Source organism: Pan paniscus, chromosome 3, assembly GCF_029289425.2.
Source record: "Pan paniscus chromosome 3, NHGRI_mPanPan1-v2.0_pri, whole genome shotgun sequence".
NCBI lineage: Eukaryota > Metazoa > Chordata > Mammalia > Primates > Hominidae > Pan > Pan paniscus.
The window spans coordinates 15,837,116-15,860,553 of NC_073252.2; the positions used below are offsets into that span (position 1 = coordinate 15,837,116).

General features: G+C 42.0%; 1 protein-coding gene across 3 annotated transcripts in view; it reads left to right on the forward strand.

Moving 5' to 3' along the window:
- Positions 1 to 23,438, forward strand: part of CC2D2A (coiled-coil and C2 domain containing 2A) — a 143,228-nt gene that overhangs the window by 91,907 nt on the left and 27,883 nt on the right. For all 3 annotated transcript variants that reach the window (XR_010111923.1, XM_055111204.3, XM_008952124.5), the window contains exons 18-28: positions 510 to 666; positions 2,848 to 2,995; positions 4,761 to 4,899; positions 6,993 to 7,196; positions 8,853 to 8,945; positions 10,236 to 10,327; positions 13,058 to 13,225; positions 17,093 to 17,198; positions 17,393 to 17,502; positions 19,007 to 19,103; positions 20,112 to 20,210. Coding sequence is in view for 2 of the 3 variants with exons in the window: in XM_055111204.3 (XP_054967179.1) it covers positions 510 to 666; positions 2,848 to 2,995; positions 4,761 to 4,899; positions 6,993 to 7,196; positions 8,853 to 8,945; positions 10,236 to 10,327; positions 13,058 to 13,225; positions 17,093 to 17,198; positions 17,393 to 17,502; positions 19,007 to 19,103; positions 20,112 to 20,210 (1,413 nt within the window). In the remaining variant the exon portion in view is untranslated. The remainder of the gene's footprint in view (positions 1 to 509; positions 667 to 2,847; positions 2,996 to 4,760; positions 4,900 to 6,992; positions 7,197 to 8,852; positions 8,946 to 10,235; positions 10,328 to 13,057; positions 13,226 to 17,092; positions 17,199 to 17,392; positions 17,503 to 19,006; positions 19,104 to 20,111; positions 20,211 to 23,438) is intronic.

Below are 23,438 nucleotides of genomic sequence, written 5' to 3' on the forward strand. Positions count from 1 at the left end.
GAGGCCTGAAAGAGAAGAACTTGATAGATTTACTAAAAATGTTAACACTCTGGAGTGCTTCTGCATATGGAGCTTCTCCGACTGACTTGGAGATTGGTGCAAATAATAAGCCATCTGGGGGCATGTCCTTACTGTCCCACCCATTCCTCCTGATGGCATTACTGTCTGAATACCACCTGAGCCTGGAAAAGGAGGAGGCCCATTCTCCTAGCAAGCCGTATATTGGTTTGGAATAAAAACAATTATCCTCGCCTACTACTTTGATTAGCCTCCCTACCCAGAAGATTAGTCCAGGCAAGAAAGCTGGGTGTCAACAACTTGACCACAAATAGTTGTAAGCTCATCTCCATGGAAACCATATAGTAACACAACTCAACTTTCCACACTGAGATGAGCCCTTAGGGCTGGAACAGTGACCAGCACAAATACTAACAACATGGACTGATTATCTGAGCGTGAGCACACACTACTGCTGTTTTTATTGGCTATTTCTCTTCTCTGGTTTTCAGGTCTATGAAACTATTGGACACAGTAGTCCCACCTTGCTAGCAGAAGTGTTTCTGCCTATTCCTGAGACTACTGTTGTCACTGGAAGGGCTCCTACTGAAGAAGTGGAGTTTAGCAGTAATCAGCATGTGACACTGGACCACGAGGGAGTTGGAAGTGGTATAGAAAGCTAATATCTTCAATGGTTCACTGTTTCATTGTCAGATTTGAATGTGTATATATCTATTTCACTTCCCAGACAACCATAGAATTATAAAATTGATATCAAAAATTCAAATTCAAACAATGATGCTATGCAACTTTTTGCCAAGTTGCTTTTTATATACTGTTGGTGACAATGTAAGTGCATATAACTGTGCAACTATGAAGTAGTTTGGCAGTGTAAGTTAAGAACCTTGAAAATGACCTTTGGTGCCTTACTTTTATTTCTAGGAATCTTTCCTAAGAAAATAATTTGAAAGGAGGACAAAGATGTATGCATAAAAATGTACATCACAGTGTTGTTCATAAGCCCAAAAAGTTTGAAATAATTCTAACAGGGAGATTTTTAATTAATATTCTCTCATCTCCTTCTATAATTCCGATTGGATATATGATGGATCTTCTCACTCCTTCCTCCATGTTTCTTAACCTTTCTTTATTACCTTTGCTGTCTTTTTCTTTCACTGCTACAATCTATATAATTTCTTTAAATTTGTCCTCCAAGCCATGAATTCACTTTTTGGCTGTCTCTTATTATTGGAACTAATCCTTTCTGTTTTTCCTTCCAATTACTGTATATTTCAACTCTAGAAATTATGCTTAGTTCTTTCCCAATCAGTGTGGTCAGTTCTGACAGCTTTTTTTCCTTTCCTCAGACTCTCAATCATTTCTTTTATACATTCATTCATTCATTTATTTAAATATATTTAAAATATTCTTAAATATTAGGTATCTGATCATTCCAATACCTATCTACTTATTGGTCTGATTCTGTTGCCTCTTGTTTATGGTGTCTTGCTTCCTCATGTGTCTGTTTTTTTATTGTGACTTATATCTGGAACTTTATTTGCATTATTTATTTAAGGCCAAATCCAATCCTCAGGTCCAGAGACTTAGGTTTTAGTTCCAGCTCTGATATTGGCAAGCTGTGAGACTCTGGTAGTCTTGTAACCTCTTTGCATATCATTTTCCTCATTTATAAAATGGATCTATTCATAGCTCCTTTAATGTCTTATAAGGTTATTTTGAAGATCAAGATAGGATGTTCAATATGAAGGAAAGATCTAGAGTTACTTCATTTAGTGCTTGAAAATCTTCTCCTTTAGTTGATTAAATAACTGCCCAGAGCGTTTTTACCATTAAATTCCCATTGGTAGAGGCCAAATCAGTGAGAGTTTACTGTAGCCACAACAGCTTAGTAATAATTAACATGTGTTGTGTGATCACTATTTGCCAGGCATTGTGTAAATGCTTTGCAAATATTAACTTATTTAACTCCTGTTCCTCACATCTGTCTTAGGGTGCTTGCACTTGTTCCTTCTGCCAGCAATGCTCTTTTCCAAAACAATACACCTCTACCTCCACTTCTTCATTTTCTTCAGCCATTTACTCAAAAGTTGCCTTCATTGAGGCTTTCCTGGCCACCCCTTCTAAAAGTTTATCCCCTCTCCACTCTCCAAAGCACAAATTTTCTAAATACCTTCCCTAATTTGTTTCTCCTTAGCACTTACATACAGTCTCTAACATACTAAGTATTTCTCTTAGTATACTAACATACTTACATACAGTCTCTAACATACTAAGTATTCCTCTTATTTCTCTTAGTATTGCTTCTCTCCCTGACTCAAATATACACCCCATGAGATCAGAAGTTCTTTTCTTTCTCAGTTTTTAGAACAGGGATTCTTAACAGTTTTGCTTCTTTAGTGCTATCTTCAGTGCCTGCAATAGTGCCTGGCATGAAGTAGAAGCTCAAATAAGTACTTTGAATGACTAAGTAAATAAATGTTTTTGAAATAACTCTGCAAAGAAGGTGCTATTTGGTATCCCTGATTTATACATTAAAAACTATGGCTCAGAAAGTTAACTAATTTGTCCAAGGTCAAAAAGCTGTGAAGCAGGTGGACCCACTCGAGAGTGCGTCATGAGAATGTCTACTCTCTGCCATCAGAGACAGAGCTGAGCAGCTGTCAGCATCATCACCTGAAGAAATTCAGTGACACTGGCTTGAATCATGTGCTCCATCTTCATCACCCCCACCCACTCTAAGTTCCATTTGTCTACTATCTGCTTTCTTGCCAGGACTAGGCTCAGTCCCTCTTTCTAAACAGCATCCTGTTTAATCTGGTGTTTCCCCAGGAGTGCCCTTCTCATTTGAAGCTGATGGCAGTAACCAGCTGACTCTGATGACCTCAGGGAAAGTGTCTCATAGTGTGGCATGGGCCATTGGAGAAAATGGGATACCTTTAATTCCTCCATTGTCACAGCAGAACATCGGATTTCGGAGGTAATACATGGCAAGAGTAAATTGATGAGCAATGTCAGTGTTATCATTAAAGATACCCAAGGGGAAAGAAAGCTTGCAATATCATATTCTTTCCTTTTATTGTCAGGTGCCAGTATTTTCAAGAGTTTTTTATTCTTAAGGTAAAAACAAAAAATGTTTTATAATAACCTCTAGTCCAAAAAATTAAAATATTAATAGCCTAAGAAATATTAAGTGTTTATCGGTATTCGATACAGTGAAAAGAACTTAATCTTCACAGTAACTCTAGGAGGTATTCTCTCCCCTATTTTACAGATGGGGGAGATGCACAGCATCACAGTTGTATATATTTTGCCCTTAGTAAAGGTTTGTTGCTAATGATGATTGGTGTAGGATCTGCTGTTTACATGAAAGTCCCCATTCTCCAGCCTCCTCCCTTGATTGCTATATCCTTGAGTCTCTACTCAGAACAGAAGAAAGGCACTCTGGGCCTCACCCTAGGCCAGCCCCTCCCTGTGTTTGATGGTTGTCCCTGAAGCTTAGATTGTGGTAGCCCGTGGCCTGGGTCTTCCTCTGTCAGAGCCTCTCTCTGTCATTTCCCTGTAGATGTGTCTACAGTCAATCATTTCACCATTCCAAGCCTCAGTTGCCTCATCTCTAAAATAAAAGGATTCATTGTGATCATGAAGAAGACACTTTCCAAGTCACAGGCTGTCGTGTTCAACTTGTGGAAAAACAGAATTGGGCTCGTTTAGTTCCCTTGATGCCTTCAGTCCCCATAATGACCACACATGTCCATGTGATAAAAACCACAAGAGATGCTGCTATTTGCTTTCTAAGTCAGAAGCCACTTCCAGTGGAGACCTGACTATGCCTTTGAATGTAAGAAGTCTGCATTCATTTCACTTGTATTTAGTGCTAGAAAAATCTCCTGGGGAGTAAAGCTTTCAACTCCTCAGAATAGAAGGTAAAACACAATGTGAGTAACAAGATATGCAGGACTATTAATAAAGCCCCAGCTCAACCTTGCTGACTACTGTGGCTTCCTTTGATTTCCAGGTGTCCAAAGCTGGTGCTTAAGTTTGTTGTTTAGTAGTTGGTTTTAGGCTGGGCACGGTGGCTCACGTCCATTATCCCACTATTTTGGGAGGCCGAGGCAGGCAGATCACATGAGGTCAGGAGTTTGAGACCAGCCTAGCCAACATGGCAAAACCCCATCTCTACTAAAAAAAATAATAAAATTAGCTGGGCATGGTGGCGCATGCCTGCAATCCCAGCTACTTGGGTGGCTCAGGCATGAGAATCATTTGAACCTAGCAAGTAGAGGTTGCAGTGAGCTGAAATCACACCACTGCACTCTAGCCTGGCCGACAGAGCAAGACTGTCTCAAAAAAAAGAGTTGGTTTTGTTTCTTTTTCTTTTGGTTTGTCCTCAGCTATAGTGGGCCCCAGTGGCCTGGGATGTGAGGCTTTGTGGGCTTCCAGCACCAGATACAGAGGCCCCTCTTCACTGGCCAGAATCCAGGGACCGAGGGGCACTTTTATGCACTGGACAGAGTTGTAGGAATTAGTCGTATCTGCAGTCCTTCCATTCCTGTTTCTTTATTGTCCTTGTGTTTAATAGCCATCATCATGTAAAGAAAAATGACAAAATCCTTCCTTATGATAACATTTTCTCTCATGGAGGATAATAGCTTCCTCAAGTCATGCTGTCTCTAGAATTTGAGGTCCTGATGCAAACTGTTCTGTGGTCAAGTCAGTCTCATGGAATCAACTGTTCTTTTCAGTGCTTTGAAGAAAGCAGATGCCATCTCATCTATTGGCACATCAGGACTGACAGACATGAAAAAATTGGCCAAGTGGGCAGCAGAGTCCAAGCTCGACCCAAATGACCCCAACAATGCCCCTTTGATGCAGCTTATCTCGGTATGTAGCAGGAGGCACACATGCCATTTCTTGACTTGGCCTTTTACACAATTTTCCTTTACACTATCTTCTCCTATGCAATACTGTTTAAGAACATGGGTGCTGGGTTGAATGCCAAGTTTGAATTCCAGCTGTGCTTCTTGCCTGGCTATGGGACCCAGGCAAGTATTCACTGCTTCTAAGCCCTGTGCTGCTGTCATAGTGGGGTCATGAGGAAATGAACAGCTGCAGATAAACTCTTAGCTCGGCCGGGCATGGTGGCTCATGCCTGTAATTCCAGCACTTTGGGAGGCCAAGGCAGGAGGATCGCTTGAGCCCAAGAGTTCGAAACCAGTCTGGGCAACATGGCGAAACCCTATCTCTGCAAAAAATGTAAAAATGTGCTTGGCACGGTGGCGCATGCCTATAGTCCCAGCTACTAAGGAGGCTGAGGTGGGAGGATCAATTGAGTCCACAAGGTTGAGGCTTCAGTGAGCTGTGATCTTGCCACTGCACTCCAGTCTGAATAGAGTGAGACTCCCATCTCAAAAACAAACAAACAAACAAAACCCCTTTATCTGGGCACACAATTTGTGAGCAGTAAATATTGTTGTTGTTGTCACTCCTACCTCCAACCTCTGTAAAACTCCTAAAGGTTTTATATCCCCTTCTCCAGAGAGGAAGCTGAGTTCAAAAACTCAGCGTTATTTGCTTAAGGTCACTCAGCTAATAAGTCGATTTGACTTCAGGACACTTGCTTTTTTCATCACAACTTAAAGCACTGATGGGGCATTTTAGGGAAAATTTGTTTTGTTTTCTTGTTGTTGATTAATTAGTTATCATTTAGGTTTCACTTAAGTATTTACCAGATAAATTGCTCAGATCTACCATAATATTCAAAATTCTTTCTTCAATGAATTTGCAAATAAATTGGAACATTAGTTTATTTTTCTTGGTATCGAATACAATTGGTTTTATTGGCAACTTCATTATTCACACAAAGCCATAATAAACAAGTAGGTAATCCAGAGGGTAGCCCTAGCAACACATCCTTATGATCATGGCTATCAGTATGTGTTTATCAATAGGATAATTGTAGCCGGCATGAACATTTTCATTTGGGTTCTAGTTTTTCCAAGTCCCATAACAAACCTTGGTTTATTCTGACTTTTATCTTTATAAACTCTCCTTCAGCATGATACACCTTAGTGTGCCTAATAGAAATATTCAGAAGATTGGGTCATATTACCTAAAATGTAGTCTATTCCATGTAAAGTTTTCAAATCACATTTCAATAGACACGTCACTTTCATTAGTTTCTTTTTAACTATATGTTTTCCCATCAAAGAACAAAACGGGGATTGCCTTCTTGACTGGTCTCTTGCTATGAACCAGGATTGCCTTTCCCATGCAAGGCCCCAGCACATCTTGGGGCACTGGCTTTTCCTCTGCTCAGGAGGAGGTTACAGCCAGCAAAGTACCAAGCAGAGAGGCAGGCAGCACCTGGGTGAGGTGCAGTCCACATCTGTTCAGCTTCTCAGAGGTGCCGGACTTGGCCTTCTTGAGACAATGCACAGGGGCCTTGGAGGCTGGCTGGGCTGGATCCATCTCTGGCTAACTTTTCTCAGTGACCAAGGCTGTGAGGTGCTATTCAGGGACAAGAAAGCATGGCTGTGGAGCCAAGTAAAGCTGACCAGCTGCCTCTGAGGCCTTTATCTGCATATGCGCATGACATTAAAAAGTCATATATTCGATTTTATATACGATATGTATATGGGTAATCTTATTTCTAGTAGGCACCTCGTAATACACTGTAGTCTGGCACAAATCTCTTCTTTTTCAGTCTGTATATTTGCGTAATAACACTACTAGGGAAGCATGAACACCAAAAGTGAAACATATAATTTTTATTGTTTGGAAAATGATTTGTGGTATTGTTTATAGCTACTAAATGAATATAATAGCATGTGACTCATTATTATTATATTTTAAAGTATTTTGTCTTTCAAGTCTTTTAATCTAAAACTGTTAAATATTCCTTGACACTCAGTGCCAAGTTTCTTTGGATGAGATCTGACTGTCATCTGGAGTTTTGCATTTTCCGTTTTTTATAGGTTGCTACCAGTGGTGAATCCTATGTCCCTGATTTCTTTAGACTGGAGCAGCTGCAACAGGAGTTTAACTTTGTTTCAGATCAAGAATTAAATAGATCCAAACGATTTAGGCTTCTTCATCTTAGAAGCCAAGAGGTGCCAGAATTCCGAAATTATAAGCAAGTTCCAGTCTATGACCGAGAAATTATGGAAAAGGTATTCCAGGTAAGAAACTGCCATAGAGGGGTTAATAAAATAATAAAGTACCTGCTGTGCTGTTAGGTATACTACTGTATATGTATTTTGTTTTTGTTATGTTGTCACTAGCAATAGCGGTTTCTCTTTTATTTCACTTTTATACATAACCTTTCCATGCTTTTTCTTGAATTCACCATTTAAATAGTCTCTCTGCCTCAATATAATGATATATAAACTAATCAGTAACCAGGATTCTGAGTCAACTGAACTGCATACAATTAGAATTGTAGGGTTGAAAAATATCTTAGGGGTTAATATGGCTAATAATATGGCTAGTTAATTATTAACATGGCTAATTATTGAATGCCTTAGTCAGGAATTCAATTCCATTTTAATGCAGTATTTACTAAGTGTCGTGTACTCAGCACACTGGTAAAGCACTACAGGGAAAACTAGAGGGATAGGATCTGAATAGCCATGGGATGGGTGGGGCAGGAAGGAGGTAAAGGAACAGGGCTGGGCATCCATCCTGGTCAAGGGCAGCAGGAGGAACAAAGACTCAGAGGAGGGCAGATCGCACCTCCAGGTGTGGGGTGGAGGAGCCTTTGAGGAACTGCAGGTAACAGGCCTGTGTAGGTGGGGCAGGCCAGTCAAACCAGATGCATGCACTTTTTTTTCTTTTTCCCTGCCTTTCATGAGCTGTAGACACATGCACTTTTATTAATACTTAACAAGGTAAATGGAGAGCCATCAGGAATTAGTACCAGGAAGATTTTTCATGGCAAAACTATTCTTGAAGAATATGGTTGGTTATTTGGTTCTTCTCTGTATTAGTTTGGACTTTGATCACAGGAGATAAAAGCCAATTTTGAACTACCTTAGGCACCAAGGGGAGTTTACTGGATGATGAAATCTCAAAATAGCATTAAATATCTAAAAATGTGTGAATGGCATGAGTGCATCTGTGCCTGGCCTGCTGCCAGGACCCTTCTCCATCCTCTCTCGGCTTCTTTGATGTGTTGGCATCATGCTCCTCCTTTGCAGACAGGTTTTCTCTACTTGACCACATGGTCACCAACATCATACAAGTTCACATCTAGTATCTTCAGCCAGCAGAGGTGTGTCCCCCGAGCCTGAGTTAGGTACCACTACCAGGCATTCAACTGTGACCAGAGAGTGGGATTAGAGGAGAACACAGCAGTTCCCAGGGCACACACATAATTTTGTTGACAGAAAAGGGGAGAGGCCTGAGCAGACAAAGCCAGATGTATGCATCACTCTCCTCCAAGCAGATGACCTGGCTCAGCTACAGCCAGATGTTATATGATTATGGTAATGTTTTAACTGAAACTTTCCTTAAAATAGAAAAGGCAAAACTTAAGCAGGAGCTTTGGCTAAATTGCTTGGAAGAGCTTCTCTGTGGCCTCTATTTCTTCCTGACTTAACGTTTTAACTTGTAACTACTATACAGAATTCTCTTCTACTAGTAAGGCATTTCAGCCACCTGTCTCAGAATCCTGGTTACTGTATCAAAGACCAATTCTGAACCAAAAGTTAGGAAGAAGGTGGAAGAAATGTTTAAAACCACAAGTTATAACTTAAATCATATGTGATAAATAATTCCCTGATCTTAAGAAAAGCACCAGAGAGTGCTTTAAAATCATTGCCTCTTTTTAATTTTAGGACTATGAGAAACGGTTACGAGACAGAAATGTAATAGAAACCAAGGAACACATAGACACCCATAGGGCCATAGTAGCCAAGTACCTCCAGCAGGTAAGAAAAATCATATAAAACTGTCTTCATAGGGAGAAAAGAGCCAGCACCCTAAGGTGGAAAGTCCTCTACTCTTTTAAATATCTATGTGAGCTTATGCAAGCCACTTAGCTTGCATAAATTTCCTCATAAACACAAATATATAATTGATTGACAACTATCATCACCTTTCAAATATATGAAACAACCAGGCTATGTTCTGGTTTATTATCAGCGGTTACCTTTTAATGGGTCATGATTACAAGGGATTCAATTTCTAAGTCATGTTTTTTCTAATATTTGAATGTTGCATTGCGTTACAATGATTACCTTTGTAATCAGAAAAAAACAAAAGTTTTTAAACCATATACTAACTGCCCTTATGCACTAGAAAACTAAAAATTAAAGCTGAAACATCCTTTCGTTTGTCCTTTTTCCTTCTTTTTTTGTTTCCTTCTTTCCTTCCTTCCTTCAATAAACTTAACTTGCCACAAATGCTACAGTGACTACAGTGCATTTTCCCCATCCAGTGTTATCCACCCTGTGGCTCATGTATTATTTTTAAAAATGACTTATTTATTTAAGAGGTTATTTATTTATTTATTTATTTTTATATATTTGAGACAGGGGGCTGGTTGGCTTTGTCGCCCAGGCTGAAGTGCAGTAGTGTAGTGTGATCTCAGTTCACTCTAACCTCCACCTCCCGGGCTCAAGCCATCCTCCCACCTCAGCCTCTCGAATAGCCAGGACTACAGGTACACACCACCATGCCTGGCTAATTTTTATATTTTTTGTAGAGATGGGGTTTTGCCACGTGCCCCAGGCTAGTCTCGAACTCCTGAGCTCAAGCAATCCACCCACCTTGGCCTCTCAAAGTGCTGGGATTACAGGCATGAGCTACCGTGCCCAGCCAGAGGTCCTCTGGAATTAGGAAGTGAATCATTCTGGATAAGGGAATAACTTAAGAATCAGTTCTTAAGTATGTGTGTTTTGAGACTGGCTCTATTTTTTGTAATGGTTAATTCATTATTTCAGCAAATTTTGCCATCTTATATGCCGGGAACTTTACCAGGAACTCCAATATTGCAGTAAGCAAAACAGGAAAACCCCTGACTTTAGGGAGCTTACAGTCTAGTACAGAAAGCTAGAGGGTTTACAGCAAGAGGAGACCAGCATTGCAGAGGAAAGTGACAGTTGGGCTGGAGGACTGGGGGGACACTGAGATGACATTAGGGTAAAAACTTAGAGTGTGGAGAGTGAACTACGAAGTTTAAATAATAACATTTTAAATAAGCTGATTTCTTTCCCCAGGTTAGAGAATCAGTGATAAATCGTTTCTTAATTGCAAAACAATATTTTCTTCTTGCTGATATGATAGTAGAAGAAGAAGTTCCCAATATCAGGTAAAAATAATCAAAGCCATTATTATCACTTCTTATAAAAATTATTATTTGTACTCTATTATATGAAAGGTATCATATAAGATTTTTAAAAATCATTGTATGGTATGCATTTGGGCCAGGAATAATGTGTTAAACCTGGTTAATACCTGATGATGACATTAGTTGAGGGATTTCTACTAGAACAAGTCTTCCTAGGGCCTCTCCCATCGCATTCCAACAAAGCCCATCTCACCTCCCCTACTTCCAAATCAACTTCATTAGCCTTTGCCATTTTCTCATTCCCGTTGAACTAAACCTGACAGCACTTCCCTCCTGCAAGTACTTCTCCTGTTTTCCTAGTCTCCCAGTGCCAGACATTCCCTTACTCTCCTGTCGCATGGCAGTAGAGGTGGCTGAGACCCCACCCCCAAGCTTCTGGGGTGGACGAGGAAACCTGGTTGCAGCACCACAGCTGGTGGGCAGAGAGCTGGTGCATGTGCTTGGTGAGAGTGTAGAACAGCAGGGAAGATTTGATATTCACACAGATATTGGGAATTGACTGTATTTGCTTGATTGCCTCATTAGTTTGGATAATTGTCAAATGGCTTCAACTAGGGGTGTGGATACAGAAAAGATGAAAGATAATTTCCCGTACTGGTGGTCTTGTGCAGGCCACATGACCTTTTCTGTGATTAAGTCTCTTGGTCTCCTAAAAAGGTTTTTTCTATGCATGTACTTTCTCTCCACCATCAAGTTGGGAAGGAGACAAAAAAAATGTGCAATCCATAGCAGCCCCTTTCCACATATAGAAAGGAGGCTACACCCACATAAATCCATGCAAAACCTCTCTCTCTATTCCAGGCCCACAGTCCAGTCATTGAATGTTTTCAAAGTCATGAAAATTACACTTAGAATAGATGATGATTTTTCATATTGTTTTTTTTTTTCTTTTCCTTCTTTTCTGCTTTACTTTCTGCATTAAGTTCTGAAGGCTCAGGGTATGTTCTTTCTTCTTTTAATTTCAGTTCCTTCTTGGCTTTAAGATGTTTCTGTATTTGATGGTTCTGGCTGACATGGTGCTCCCATGCTGACTGCTATGGAGGCATCAAAGTCTCAGGGAGGACTTACCTCCAGGGGAGGGAGGAAGCATTGACAATGGAAGAGTGTTGTCATGTTAGGACCTCTAACAAAGTTCTGTCTCTGAGGCCCCCTAGTTTGGGTTAGGTAGGTGTCCTGGCAGAGTGATTAAAAACATGAGCTATATAGTCACAGTGACCTGTGTTTGAACCCCTGCTCTCCCTCCTACTACTTAAGGAACCTTCAGCAAATCATAACACCTCTCGTAGCCTCTAATTTCTTCATCTGAAATACGGGGTAAATATTATATGTGTAAAGATTAGAAATGTTATATGTAAGGCACCCAGCACTCTTCTCAATACATAGGAGGTGCTTATAAATGGTAGCTATTTTGTGTAAAACCTTGGAGAATAAACAGGAACAACAGCTCCTGGAAGCCTGGAACTTCCTTGGGTTTCCTTATAGGAGCTGTCAGCAGTGCCTAGACAGGAGCTGCAGAGACCTCAGCCTCAGCTGGCATGTGCCTCTTGCAAAGAGGGGCTCCAGTCAAGAGGTCACTTAGCCAGCTCTGATCCTCAGGAAGGAAGCAGAGAACCATGTGCATTATAGCCTGTGGCCAGCTCTGCAGAGCTGGCTTTGTTCTTTGGCTGTTTCACACAGCCATTAACATCAGCTTCCAGATACAGTCACATCTTTGTTTCTGTTTAGTTTCTGGGCCAGAATTTATTTGGTCCATGAACCTTTCTCCTATGATTCACTGACTCTGTTGCTTTCATCTTCCAGGAAGTGTATCTTGCATATCATCTCCGTGAAAGGTAGAGACATGAGAGAAGGAGCCTCCTGCTTCTCCCCTAACCCCTTCCTCCTCCCTATACCTCCTCCTCTTCTTCCACCTTAATCACTGGCATCAACCCAATAGTTACCATTTTAGGACATCTACTAAACGCTAGAGCAGTGTCAGGGTGCTTTACACACACTTCCTTATTCCATCCCTTCAACAATCCAAAGAAGTAGGTATCATTATCCACATTTTACAGATGATGAAACAGAGACTTAAAGAGGTGAAATAATTTGCCCAAGGGCAAAGAGTGGAGCCAGGATTCACACCCAGTTCTAACTCCAGAGTGAAAGAGATAACCCAGGAACTGCCTAAGCAGCTGTACACACCCACTGTCATGTGAAGGGAGCAGGCTAATAGGAGCTCAAGAGGTTTGGAAGAGAGAGTAACCCTTCCAGCTGGAGTAGCTGAGTCTCTGGGGGAGGTGGACACTGGCCCCAAGGGATGGGTAAAACTGCAACCAACTAGGCAGACAAGGAAGATGCAGGGAGGCATTCCCTCTGCAGGACTGGCCCAAGCAAATGTGAAGGGTGGGAGACCATAGGCATGTTTGAGGAACTGGTGGGTGAGCAAGGTAGAGATAAGGCAGGAAATGTAGGGGCCAGAGCATGGCTTTTCTTCCTCGGATAAGCAGCAGCTAGAATAAGTTTTAACAATCCATGCAATAGGATCTCTCCCATTTGGGAGAATTTCTAGACTATTTCCACCCACCTTCAAAGGACAAGGAGTTTTTCAGGGGCGTGTGCAGGACCATGGGGCAGAGTTCGGGAAGTCATCTCACAATTTTGCAGACCTTTCTTTTTCTTAGAGTCCTGATCCTGTTCTGTAATCATTAGCATTTTGGGCCTAAGCCTTTTCAAGCTGGCAGAACAAAAGCGACCACTGCGGCCAAGGAGAAAAGGTCGGAAGAAGGTGACAGCCCAAAACCTGTCTGATGGAGACATAAAGCTGCTGGTGAACATTGTCCGAGCTTACGACATTCCAGTGAGGAAGCCGGCAGTGAGGTGAGAGCCCTCCCAACAGCCCGAGATGCAGTGTGCAGCATCCCAGCCAAGTCAGTCGCTCCTTTACAGCATACTCACTCTCATTCTTAACGTGGTTATTGTTCAGCAGGGGACTGAGGGTTCTTGCAAAGCCAAGGCCCTACTGTTTGCAAGTAATACATTCCAATTCCATCAATTCAGGCTAAAGGGGGGATTTATTAAGAACATCTCAAATAACTCAGGACAAGGACAAGAGGTATAGCTGAATTACAAGGGAGACTGCAGGGATAAGATAGTTCTCCTGAGGCCCCATGGTCTCTCACTTGCCTCACTCTGAGTTTGCTTCATTTTTCTCCATGTGATGGAAGTGGCCCATGCAGCTAAATTACCACCAATTAAGCGTCATTTTCTCCAGAGAAGTCTGAAGGTGCTAACTTGGTCAGGTGTTGATCCAAGGTCTAATCGCTGATAGCCAGAGAGACAGGGTCAGAAGCACCAGTCCCAAAGATAGGAACAGATCTCAGAGAAGTGGGTATGAGCTGGGGAGATTCACAAAAGGTGTCTGTCCAAGGTTCTGAAACATATGTGCTGTGAACATAAAAACGTGGCTTCCCTTTCATCTGTTCAGAGAAATGTGTTATGAGTACTAGAATTCACTACACCAGGGGCAACAGGGAGCCTTCAGCCATTGGGAAGATGAGTCTGAGGAAACAGAGAAGGAAGGACCAAAAATTAAAACTTCTTTTTTTTTGTAGAGACAGGGTCCTGCTATGTTGCCCAGGCTGGTCTGGAACTCCTGGCCTCAAGTGATCCTCCTGCCTCAGCCTCTCAAAGTGCTGGGATTACCGGTGTGAGCCAATGCACCTGGCCTGAAACTTCTTTTTGGTGGTGCCCTTACCAGTGTAATGGGAGAAAATAGCACTTACTGTGCATTCACCATGTTTCAAGCACCATGGTAGGCAGGTTCACATATAAGATTTCATTTAACTGTTACTGCTATTACTATCTCCACTTCACAAAAGGGGAAATGGAAGTAAAGAGAGTATAAGTGGCTTGGCTAAGGTCATTCAGCCCTAACTGTTTCCTTGGAAGAGCACTGTTCCAGCCCTTGGTGTCTTTTCTCCCTAGGTTCTTCCCCTTTAATTTAGTTCTGTCTCTCTCCTTCCTCTCACCCCATTATTTTGCCTTACATTTTTTATTTTGAAACAGGGTCTCACTCTGTTGCCCAGGCTGAGTACAGTGGTGCTATCACAGCTCACTGCAACCTCGACCTTCTGGGCTCAAGTGATCCTCCCATCTCAGCTTCCCAAGTAGTTGGGACTACAGGTGTGCCCCACCACGCAAGGCTAATTTTTTATTTTTTGTAGAGACAGGGTGTCCCCATTTTGCCCAGGCTGGTCTCGGACTCCTGGCCTCAAGCGATCCTCCTGCCTCTGCCTCCCAAAGTGCTGGGATTATAGGCATGAGCCACTGCACCCGGCTCCTACATATTTGTGTGTATGTGTGTCTTTTCATTTTTTAACTAATTCTTTAACCTATTAGAGAGCATCTACCATCATCAACTATTCCTAATGTTTTGTTACTTGTAAATGTCCATATAAGCTCTTGAATCTGCTGTGGCATTGCTTTCCTGAGCTCACAGCCTACCCTTTCACCCTGATTGCCTCAAAGCTCAACTGGGGTGAAAAACTATTTTTTAAAGAACATATAGGTGCTTCTTGTAATTTTCACCTCCATAGACTATTTTTAAGTGTTAAATCATTTTATTCAACTAAATTAAGGGAGCACAATTGATCCTACATGCTACACATTCAATGCAGATACATCGAGACAGCTCAGACATCAACTGTTCCATTAAGCCTGCCCAAGTCTTCACCATTTACCTTTGCACTCATCCACATAGGGTTTTTGTTTGTTTCTTTTTTTTTGCCTCCCTCACTGTTCTAATACAGCCTCTGACCGTCCCTCTAGTCTAATACCTATCTCACTTTATTGAGATGATTTGTTTATGTGTCTGCCTTCCAGTCTAGTCTGCAGTGAAGTGTTATCTTCATCTTAAAAGCCCAAAGTCTAACATGGGGCCTAAAATATAGGTACTAAACCAATGGGTTTTTGGGGGTTTTTTAATTTTACTTCTTAGACCCAGGGTCTTGCTGTGTCCCCCAGGCTGGAGTGCAGTGGTGTAATCACAGCTTACTGCAGACTTGGAAATCCTGGGCTCAAGAGATCCTCCTCCCTCAACCTCCCAAGTAGCTAAGACTACAGGTACACACCACCAAGCCCAGCTAATTTGTTTTATTATTTTTTTAGAGATGGGGTCTCATTCTGTTGACCAGGCTGGTCTTGAACTCCTGGGCTCAAGCGATTCTCCCACTTTGGCCTCCCAAAGTGCTGGGAATACAGGCATGAACCATTGCATCCAGCCACAAGTGTTTGTTTAATAAAGTAACTGATGGTTTTCCAAATAGAAAAGAGCTTTTCTATGGTACCTGTTGCATTAAATGTTCCAATTACCTTTGTCTGAAACCTTAGCTGTGAAAGGTGATAGTCTATAGAAAGAGACTATTTGTATTTTGCCCAGTGATGAATGTGAAATACTTGGCAAACCATAAGGTTCAATACAAATATGCAAGTATGTTGTTAGGGTGATAGTGGAGGTATCTGGAAGAGACTCTCTGGATGTGATCTTCATTTGTTCCTTTAAGAACAGCAGTTGAGAAGGGAGAAGAGGATAAGACTCGCTGATCCTAACTCAAGCTAGGAATCCCTGCACCTCCCTTTCCTGGTGAGGCTTGGCAGGCCCCAGGAGATTCCTTGCCTGACATGTGTAGCTTGGGGTTATTGGAGAGTGCAGGTACAAAGAACAGACAGTGGGGAAAACCTGGACTGGATGGAGATGGGGCAGGCTGGTCAGGAAGCTCAGGATCTCCTATCTGTGAGGGATTGAGGCTCTCATCTATGGAGGGAAAGGCAGGTCCCCCATTCAGGCGCCCCCTAGAAGGGAGGAGAAAGGAGACATTTTCCTTTGTTCTCAGCACACAGGCCTGGGCATGGAAGTTGGGGAAGGCTCTAGCAATCTCTAGGTGACTCTGTGGGGACCAGAGCATACTAAAGCCTTCTGCAATGTCAACAAGCTTAAGGGAGAATGTTTGTCACCACAGCCACAAGGGCCATACATCTTTGGAAAAAAGCATCTTCTCAAGCTGGGCATGGTGGCTCACACCTGCAATATCAGCACTTTGGGAACCCAAGACAGGAGGATCACTTGAACGCAGGAGTTCAAGACCACCCTGAGCAACATACTGAGACCTCTGGTCCCTACAAAAAATTTTAAAAATTAGCTGGGCATGGTGGAGTGTGTTTGTAGTCCCAGCTACTCAGGAGGCTGAAGTGGGAGGATCACTTGAGCCTGGGAGGTTGAGGCTGGAGTGAGCCATAATCATGCCACTGCACTCCAGCCTGGGCAACAGAGCAAGACTCTATCTCAAAATTTTTTTAAAAAATAAAAATAAGGCTAGGTGCAGTAACTCATGCCTGTGATTCCAGCACTTTGGGAGGCCAAAGTGGGCAGATTACTTGAGCTCAGAAGTTTGAGACCAGCCTTAGCAACATGGCAAAACCACATCTTTACTAAAAATACAAAAATTAGCTAGGTGTGGTGACTCACACCTGTAGTCCCAGCTACTTGGGAGGCTGAGGTGGGAGGATCACCTGAGCTTGGGAGACAGAGGTTGCAGTGAGCTGAGATTGCACCAGCCGAGATCATGCCACTGCACTTCAGCTTGGGTGACAGAGTGAGACCCTATCTCAATAAATAAATAATTGACTTCTCAATATATAATTAGACTTCCTCTATCATTAATTTCCTTCATACATTTTCCTTCCTAGCAAATTCCAGCAGCCGTCGAGGTCTTCAAGGATGTTCAGTGAAAAGCATGCTGCTTCCCCAAGCACGTACAGCCCAACCCACAATGCTGACTACCCCCTCAGCCAGGTGAGAGATGCTGGACTTCAGCTTCCCACCTTGCCCCTTACGTTTGTAAGAAATGCCTGTAAACTTCATGGGTAGTCTGCTCTCTGCTTCATTTTCTTTGGAAACATACTACTTAGTAAATATACTCTATTTTTGCTAAGTATAAAATAATTTGACTAACCATTGGGAACTCAGAATTTGCTCTTGATTTTAAGGTTTTAGTACGTCCCTTTGTAGAAGTCTCTTTTCAACGAACAGTTTGCCATACGACTACGGCTGAAGGACCAAACCCTAGCTGGAATGAAGAACTAGAACTTCCATTTAGGTAAGCATATTTTCCTCTTTAAAGAACTATAGGACATTTTGAAGAAATGTGAAGAAAGCAGGCTCATGAGAAACGGCTAAGGTGAAGGATTTTGTAGCTAGTGAGCGGCAACAAGATCCAGGTGTCCTGACGCCAAGTCCCATGCTTTTCCTCTTGTACCACAGCTGACTCCCTTCAAGAATAAAAATGGAAAAATGTCCAACTTTTAAAACCCCAGATTCATTGTTGGGACATCCTATGCTCCTCCAGGCTCTGGCTTCTTAAAGCCCAAAGTTTTTCATTCCCTTGACCCCAATGACCTACACTGCTTTCCTTTCTTCCTCATGTCCCCTCAAGTAAATCTGAAACTCCTTAGTTCCCATAAATCATACTTTCTTCCTCACCAGAAATAAATAGGCATTTCAGAAGTTTGGTCAAAGGATTTTAGATATTTAAATGGTTCTTATTATTTCAGTACTTGAAGCAACCTTGGAGATTATCTAGTCCAACCTCTACCTTTATGGAGAAGAAACGAAAACCCAAAAAGGGAAGGTGACTTACTTAAAGCCACACAGTAAATTAGAGACAGAGCAAGGATTAGAACTACTTAAGTCAGGCCGAGCATGGTGGCTCACGCCTGTAATCCCAGCACTTTGGGAGGCCAAGGCGGGCAGATCACTTGAGGCCAGGGCACATGCCTGTAATCCCAGCTACTTGGAGGCTGAGGCAGGAGAATTACTTGAACCCGGGAGGTGGAAGTTGCAGTGAGTCAAGATCACGCCACTGCACTCCAACCTTAGTGAGAGCGAGACTCTGTCTCAAAATAAATACATAAATAAGAAGTAGTTAAGTCAGAAGAAGGTAACAGCTACCACTATTATGCACAGAACAAGCAAAAAGAACAAGAAAACATAAAGTCAAATGTTCAACAAAATACACCTATTACCCCAGACACGAGCCCTGCCATGCAGAGGCACGGTTGCTCCAGGCTTAGCTAGACTCAGAGTGGGTTATGTTACAGGAGACCTTACCCCTGTATTGCTTTACTTATATACAGAAAAGGTAAGTGTGAGGCAGGGACCATTAGACCAACCAGCCAGTAGGAGGTTTATCACTGGAGAGTGGTTTTGCTGGAGAAGCACCCTTCAGGGGCCCATTGCTTAGGAAGTCCATATACTAGCTCCAGTGTCAGCTGGAAACCTTGTAGCCTGTCCGCGAAGCTAGCTCAGTCCTGGCAAGCTGCCTCCTTGAAAAGCTTACCACAAGGGTGTGGGGGAATATGAGACTCACCAGGACAAGCCAGCAGAGGGTTTGTCTCTGCATAGAGTCTCTAATCTAATGCTCTGTCCATTTGAATGTAGGTATTATAGTATCCCTGTACAAGAGAAATCCTAGAAATGAAAGCAATGCTTTTAATTCTAACATCTGTGCTCATATTTGGGTATTTTTCAAATGCTGACATTTGAATGCTCATAATTTCTATGTTGCCTATTTTCACAGTCCCTGGTCATGTACTGTCTTGCAGGGCTCCTAATGGAGATTATAGCACAGCCAGTCTGCAGTCAGTGAAAGATGTTGTGTTCATTAACATTTTTGATGAAGTACTGCATGATGTCTTAGAGGTAAGTTCTCAGTTTTAAGAAAGACACTTGTATTCACTTTCATATCCTCTACCCACTACATAAGTTCCAATCACATTGTTACCAGAAAGGGGTCCCGATCTAGATTCTTTCTTGGATATCACACAAGAAAGAATTCAGAGCGAGTCCACAGTGCAAAGCAAAAGCGAGTTTATTAGGAAAGTAAAGTGGTGAAAGAATAGCCACTCCATAGACAGAATAGGGTGTTCTCGAAAGTAAGAGGAAGAATGCGTTTACCCTAGGTACAATGCTTGTTTAGATATAGGATAAAAAAAGATCATGGGAAGATGTGCTCTGCTACAAGAGTTTGTGATAAAGGATTCGTTTTCTAAATTACTGTATTTTGCAAGAATCTATTTATTATATTTAAAGCAAAATTAGGAATGCCTCTGTTCTCAAGATATCGGGATATCAGGACACTCCTAAGTCTGGGTCTGTTTAGTAAATATTATCAGTCTGTTCCCTTAACTGTAAACATCTAGAGGCCAGGAATGCCTAACTTTCTGGGAATGCAGCCCAGCAAGTCCCAGCCTCATGTTTCCTAGCCCTCACTCAAGATGGAGTCGCTTTGGTTCAAACGCCTCTGGTAACATTTTCCATCTTTCTTGTGTTTGAAATATTTGAAACTTGACATGTATCAACGGGGACAGGGGAGAGGGAGAAGGAGCTAGTTTTTTTATTTTCACTTGAGCGTCTGCACTGTGCCAGGAATTGTACTAGGTGCTTTACGCACATTGTCTGATTTAATTCTAAATAATCCTATAGATTGTTAAATCTCTAGTTTATTGATGAGAAAACTGAGGTTCAGAGAGGTCAAATGACTTTCCTAGGGCCACAAAACCATTATGTATCTGTACCAGAATTTGATTAGGTCTGTCTAATGTAAGTTCACATGCTTTCAGCTAAAATCTTGCTTCTTTCCTGCTGCCAGATTAATTAAATGAGTTTCTGGAGTTCTTAAGCAATTATTACTTCCCACCCTTCCTTTAGGATGACCGTGAAAGAGGAAGTGGAATCCATACTCGTATTGAGAGACACTGGCTGGGATGTGTGAAAATTCCATTTAGCACAATATATTTCCAAGCAAGGGTAAGTATCTAAAGTTAGAGGTCCATGAGAGCAGGGAATTTCTCTATCCATTTTTCCTATTAAAACGTTCTTTGTGGGCCAGGCGCGGTGGCTCATGCCTGTAATCCCAGCACTTTGGGAGGCCAAGGAGGGCACATCATCTGAGGTCAGGAGTTGGAGATGAGCCTGGCCAACATGGTGAAACCCCATCTCTACTAAAGATACAAAAAATTAGCCGGGCGTGGTGGTGCACACCTGTAATCCCAGCTACTCGGGAGGCTGAGGCAGGAGAATCGCTTGAACCAGGGAGGCTGAGGCAGGAGAATTGCTTGAACCAGGGAGGCAGAGGTTGCAGTGAGCCAAGATCGCGCCATTGCACTCCAGCCTGGGTGAGAGGGCGAGACTCCATGTCAGAAAAAACAAAAACAAAAACAAACAAAAAAACTTTCTTTGTGCGATACATCCTCAACACTGGAAGAATATATATGCAAAGCCCATAGAAGGCTCAAAAGAAACCTCTAAAGCCACTGATCTTCTGTCATATTTGCCTTAAGTATCTATGTTCCTTACAATTAGTAGTTAATGTATGACTGTGCAAATCTGATAATTTTTTAAATATTAAATAAAGGTAAAGAATAAGGTGGGATAAAGTGGAAACTTGTCAAAACAACAAAGGTGGAATGGATAGATGCCTGAAAGTAACTTGAAGAAAACAATCAGGGCAGTTGAAAGCCCATTCAATCAAGTGCTTTCCATTAATATTTCTACAAGTCCTCACTATTTAAAATATGAAAAATGCAGAGACACGCTTAACAAAGACACCCTTCTTCAGAGTTAATGGTTTGATTAAGGGGATCCATTAAGTTGACAACTCTTGAATGACTTAGTAGCTGTAATCTAGGACAGTTAAAGGTTCTGAAATCGCTTTGAAGTCCCAGTATTAAGTCTATGGCAACAGGAGGCTTTGAATCACTGTAATGTCCACACAGGGTAAATGCTGTCTGGACCACAGACTCTCCATTAAAACCAAGACCAATGGCGTGAACCCAGGAGGCGGAGCTTGCAGTGAGCTGAGATCGCACCACTGCACTCCAGCCTGGGCAACAGAGCGAGACTCCGTTTAAACCAAAAAAAAAAAAAGACCAAAACTCAAGTCTGAGAGGCTTGAATTGGTTGGTATCCCAAGAATCAGTTGGAAATGCAATCTTCCCTAGGCAAAAGGGATTAGCTACAGGTTATGCAGTGACATGTTTGTCAAAATAATTTACATTTCCCTCTCTGAATAGATTTTAAATGGAAAAAAAAATTCAAGAGCACATTATTTTGCAAATCACACTGCCTGTGATAGTTGTTTGGCATTGCTAAATTTCACATTTGGGAAGGTATTCACAAATAATTACTCTAAACTCCTTGACAAGTGAATTTCCTTCACTATATTCTGGTAATATCTGTGCTCTGTGTGGGTGTCTCTAAAACCCACTACCTTCTGAGGCAGTTTGCTCTCTTCCCAATAGCTCTGTCATAAAAGTTTTCCTTGAACTGTGCCATAATCTATATACTTCCCTGTAATTCCTATTCTTAGGTCCTGGTTCAATTCTCTGGAGCCACACATAACAAGTAGAAACCTGATTCAACAATAATAATATTAATAACAATATTTATTAGGTGCATATTTTATGTTATTGCCGGGTAGTTTATACATCACCTCAATTAAACCTCACAACACAATTGGCATTGTCATCCTCATGTTATAAATGGAGAAACAGAAGCCTAGAGAGGTTAAGTAACTTGCTCAAATCACAAAGTTTACAATAGAGGTGGGATTCAACTTGTACTGGCTTTCAATATACTATCATTGCTTATGCCTGGGAAATGAGGTTGGTAAAAGCAGAGAAAACTATTGAACTTTTTTGTTTCTATGTTTCAGTACATTTTGGAGAATGACTTTATTACTTCTGTCATTTAAAAAGTTTGACTCCAAAGTGCGTGCTCTCAAGTGTACCCACATTTGGTCATGTCTAAAGACATTTTTGGCTCTCACAACTAGTAAGAGTTGGTACTGCCACTGACATCTAGTGTGCAGATGCTAGGGATGCTGCTGAACATCCTACAATGCACAGGACAGACCTCCATAGCAAGCAATTATCTGGCCAAATATCTATAGTGCCTGTATTAGGGTTCTCTAAACGGACAGGACTAATAGGATAGATATATATATGAAATGAAGTTTATTAGGAGAACTGACCACACGATCACAAGGTGAAGTCCCACAACAGGCCATCTGCAAGCTGAGGAGCAAGGAAGCCAATCCGAGTCCCAAAACCTCAAAAGTAGGGAAGCTGACAGTGCAGCCTTCAGTCTGGGCTGAAGGCCCTAGATCCCCTAGCAAACTACTGGTGTAAGTCCAAGAGTCCAAAAACTGAAGAACTTGGAGTCTAATGTTTGAGGGCAGGAAGCATCCAGCATGGGAGAAAGATGAAGGGGGGAAGTCTCAGCCAGTCTAGTCCTTCCACATTCTTCTGCCTACTCTTCTCCTAGCCATGCTGGCAGCTGATCAGATGGTGCCCACCCAGATTGAGGGTGCCCACCCAGTCCACTGACTGAAATGTTAATCTCCCTTGGCAGCACACTCACAGACACACCCAGGAACAATACTTTGTATCCTTCAGTCCAATCAAGTTGATACTTAACCACCATAGTGCCCAAGCTGAGAAACCCTGTCTTAAATCCTTATACTTCAAATCTTCAAAAATGGCACACATTCCCTCCTGTGTCATCTATTTTACAGAACAAACAAGCTCGGTTATTTCAGCTGTACTTTCCATGCCATAGTTTTTTGTTTTCATTTTTGAGACAGAGTCTGGTTCTGTCGTCCAGGCTGGAGTGCAGTGGCGCCATCTCGGCTCACTGCAACCTCCACCTCCCAGGTTCAAGCGATTGTCCTGCGTCAGCCTCCCAAGTAGCTGGGACCACAGGCGTGTGCCACCACACCTGGCTAATTTTTGTATTTTTGGTAAAGATGGAGTTTCACCATGTTGGCCAGGCTTGTCTCAAACTCCTGACCTCAAGTGTTCTACCTGCCTCGGCCTCCCAAAGTGCTGGGATATCTGGCGTGAGCCACTGTGCCTGGCCTGCCATCGTTTTTATACTCTTGTTTTCCTGTATCCTTAGATAACATTTGATCTAAGCTTTGGAATATAATTAAAATTCTGAAAAATGGAGATGGAAAGCTGGGCATTCTAGAAATGG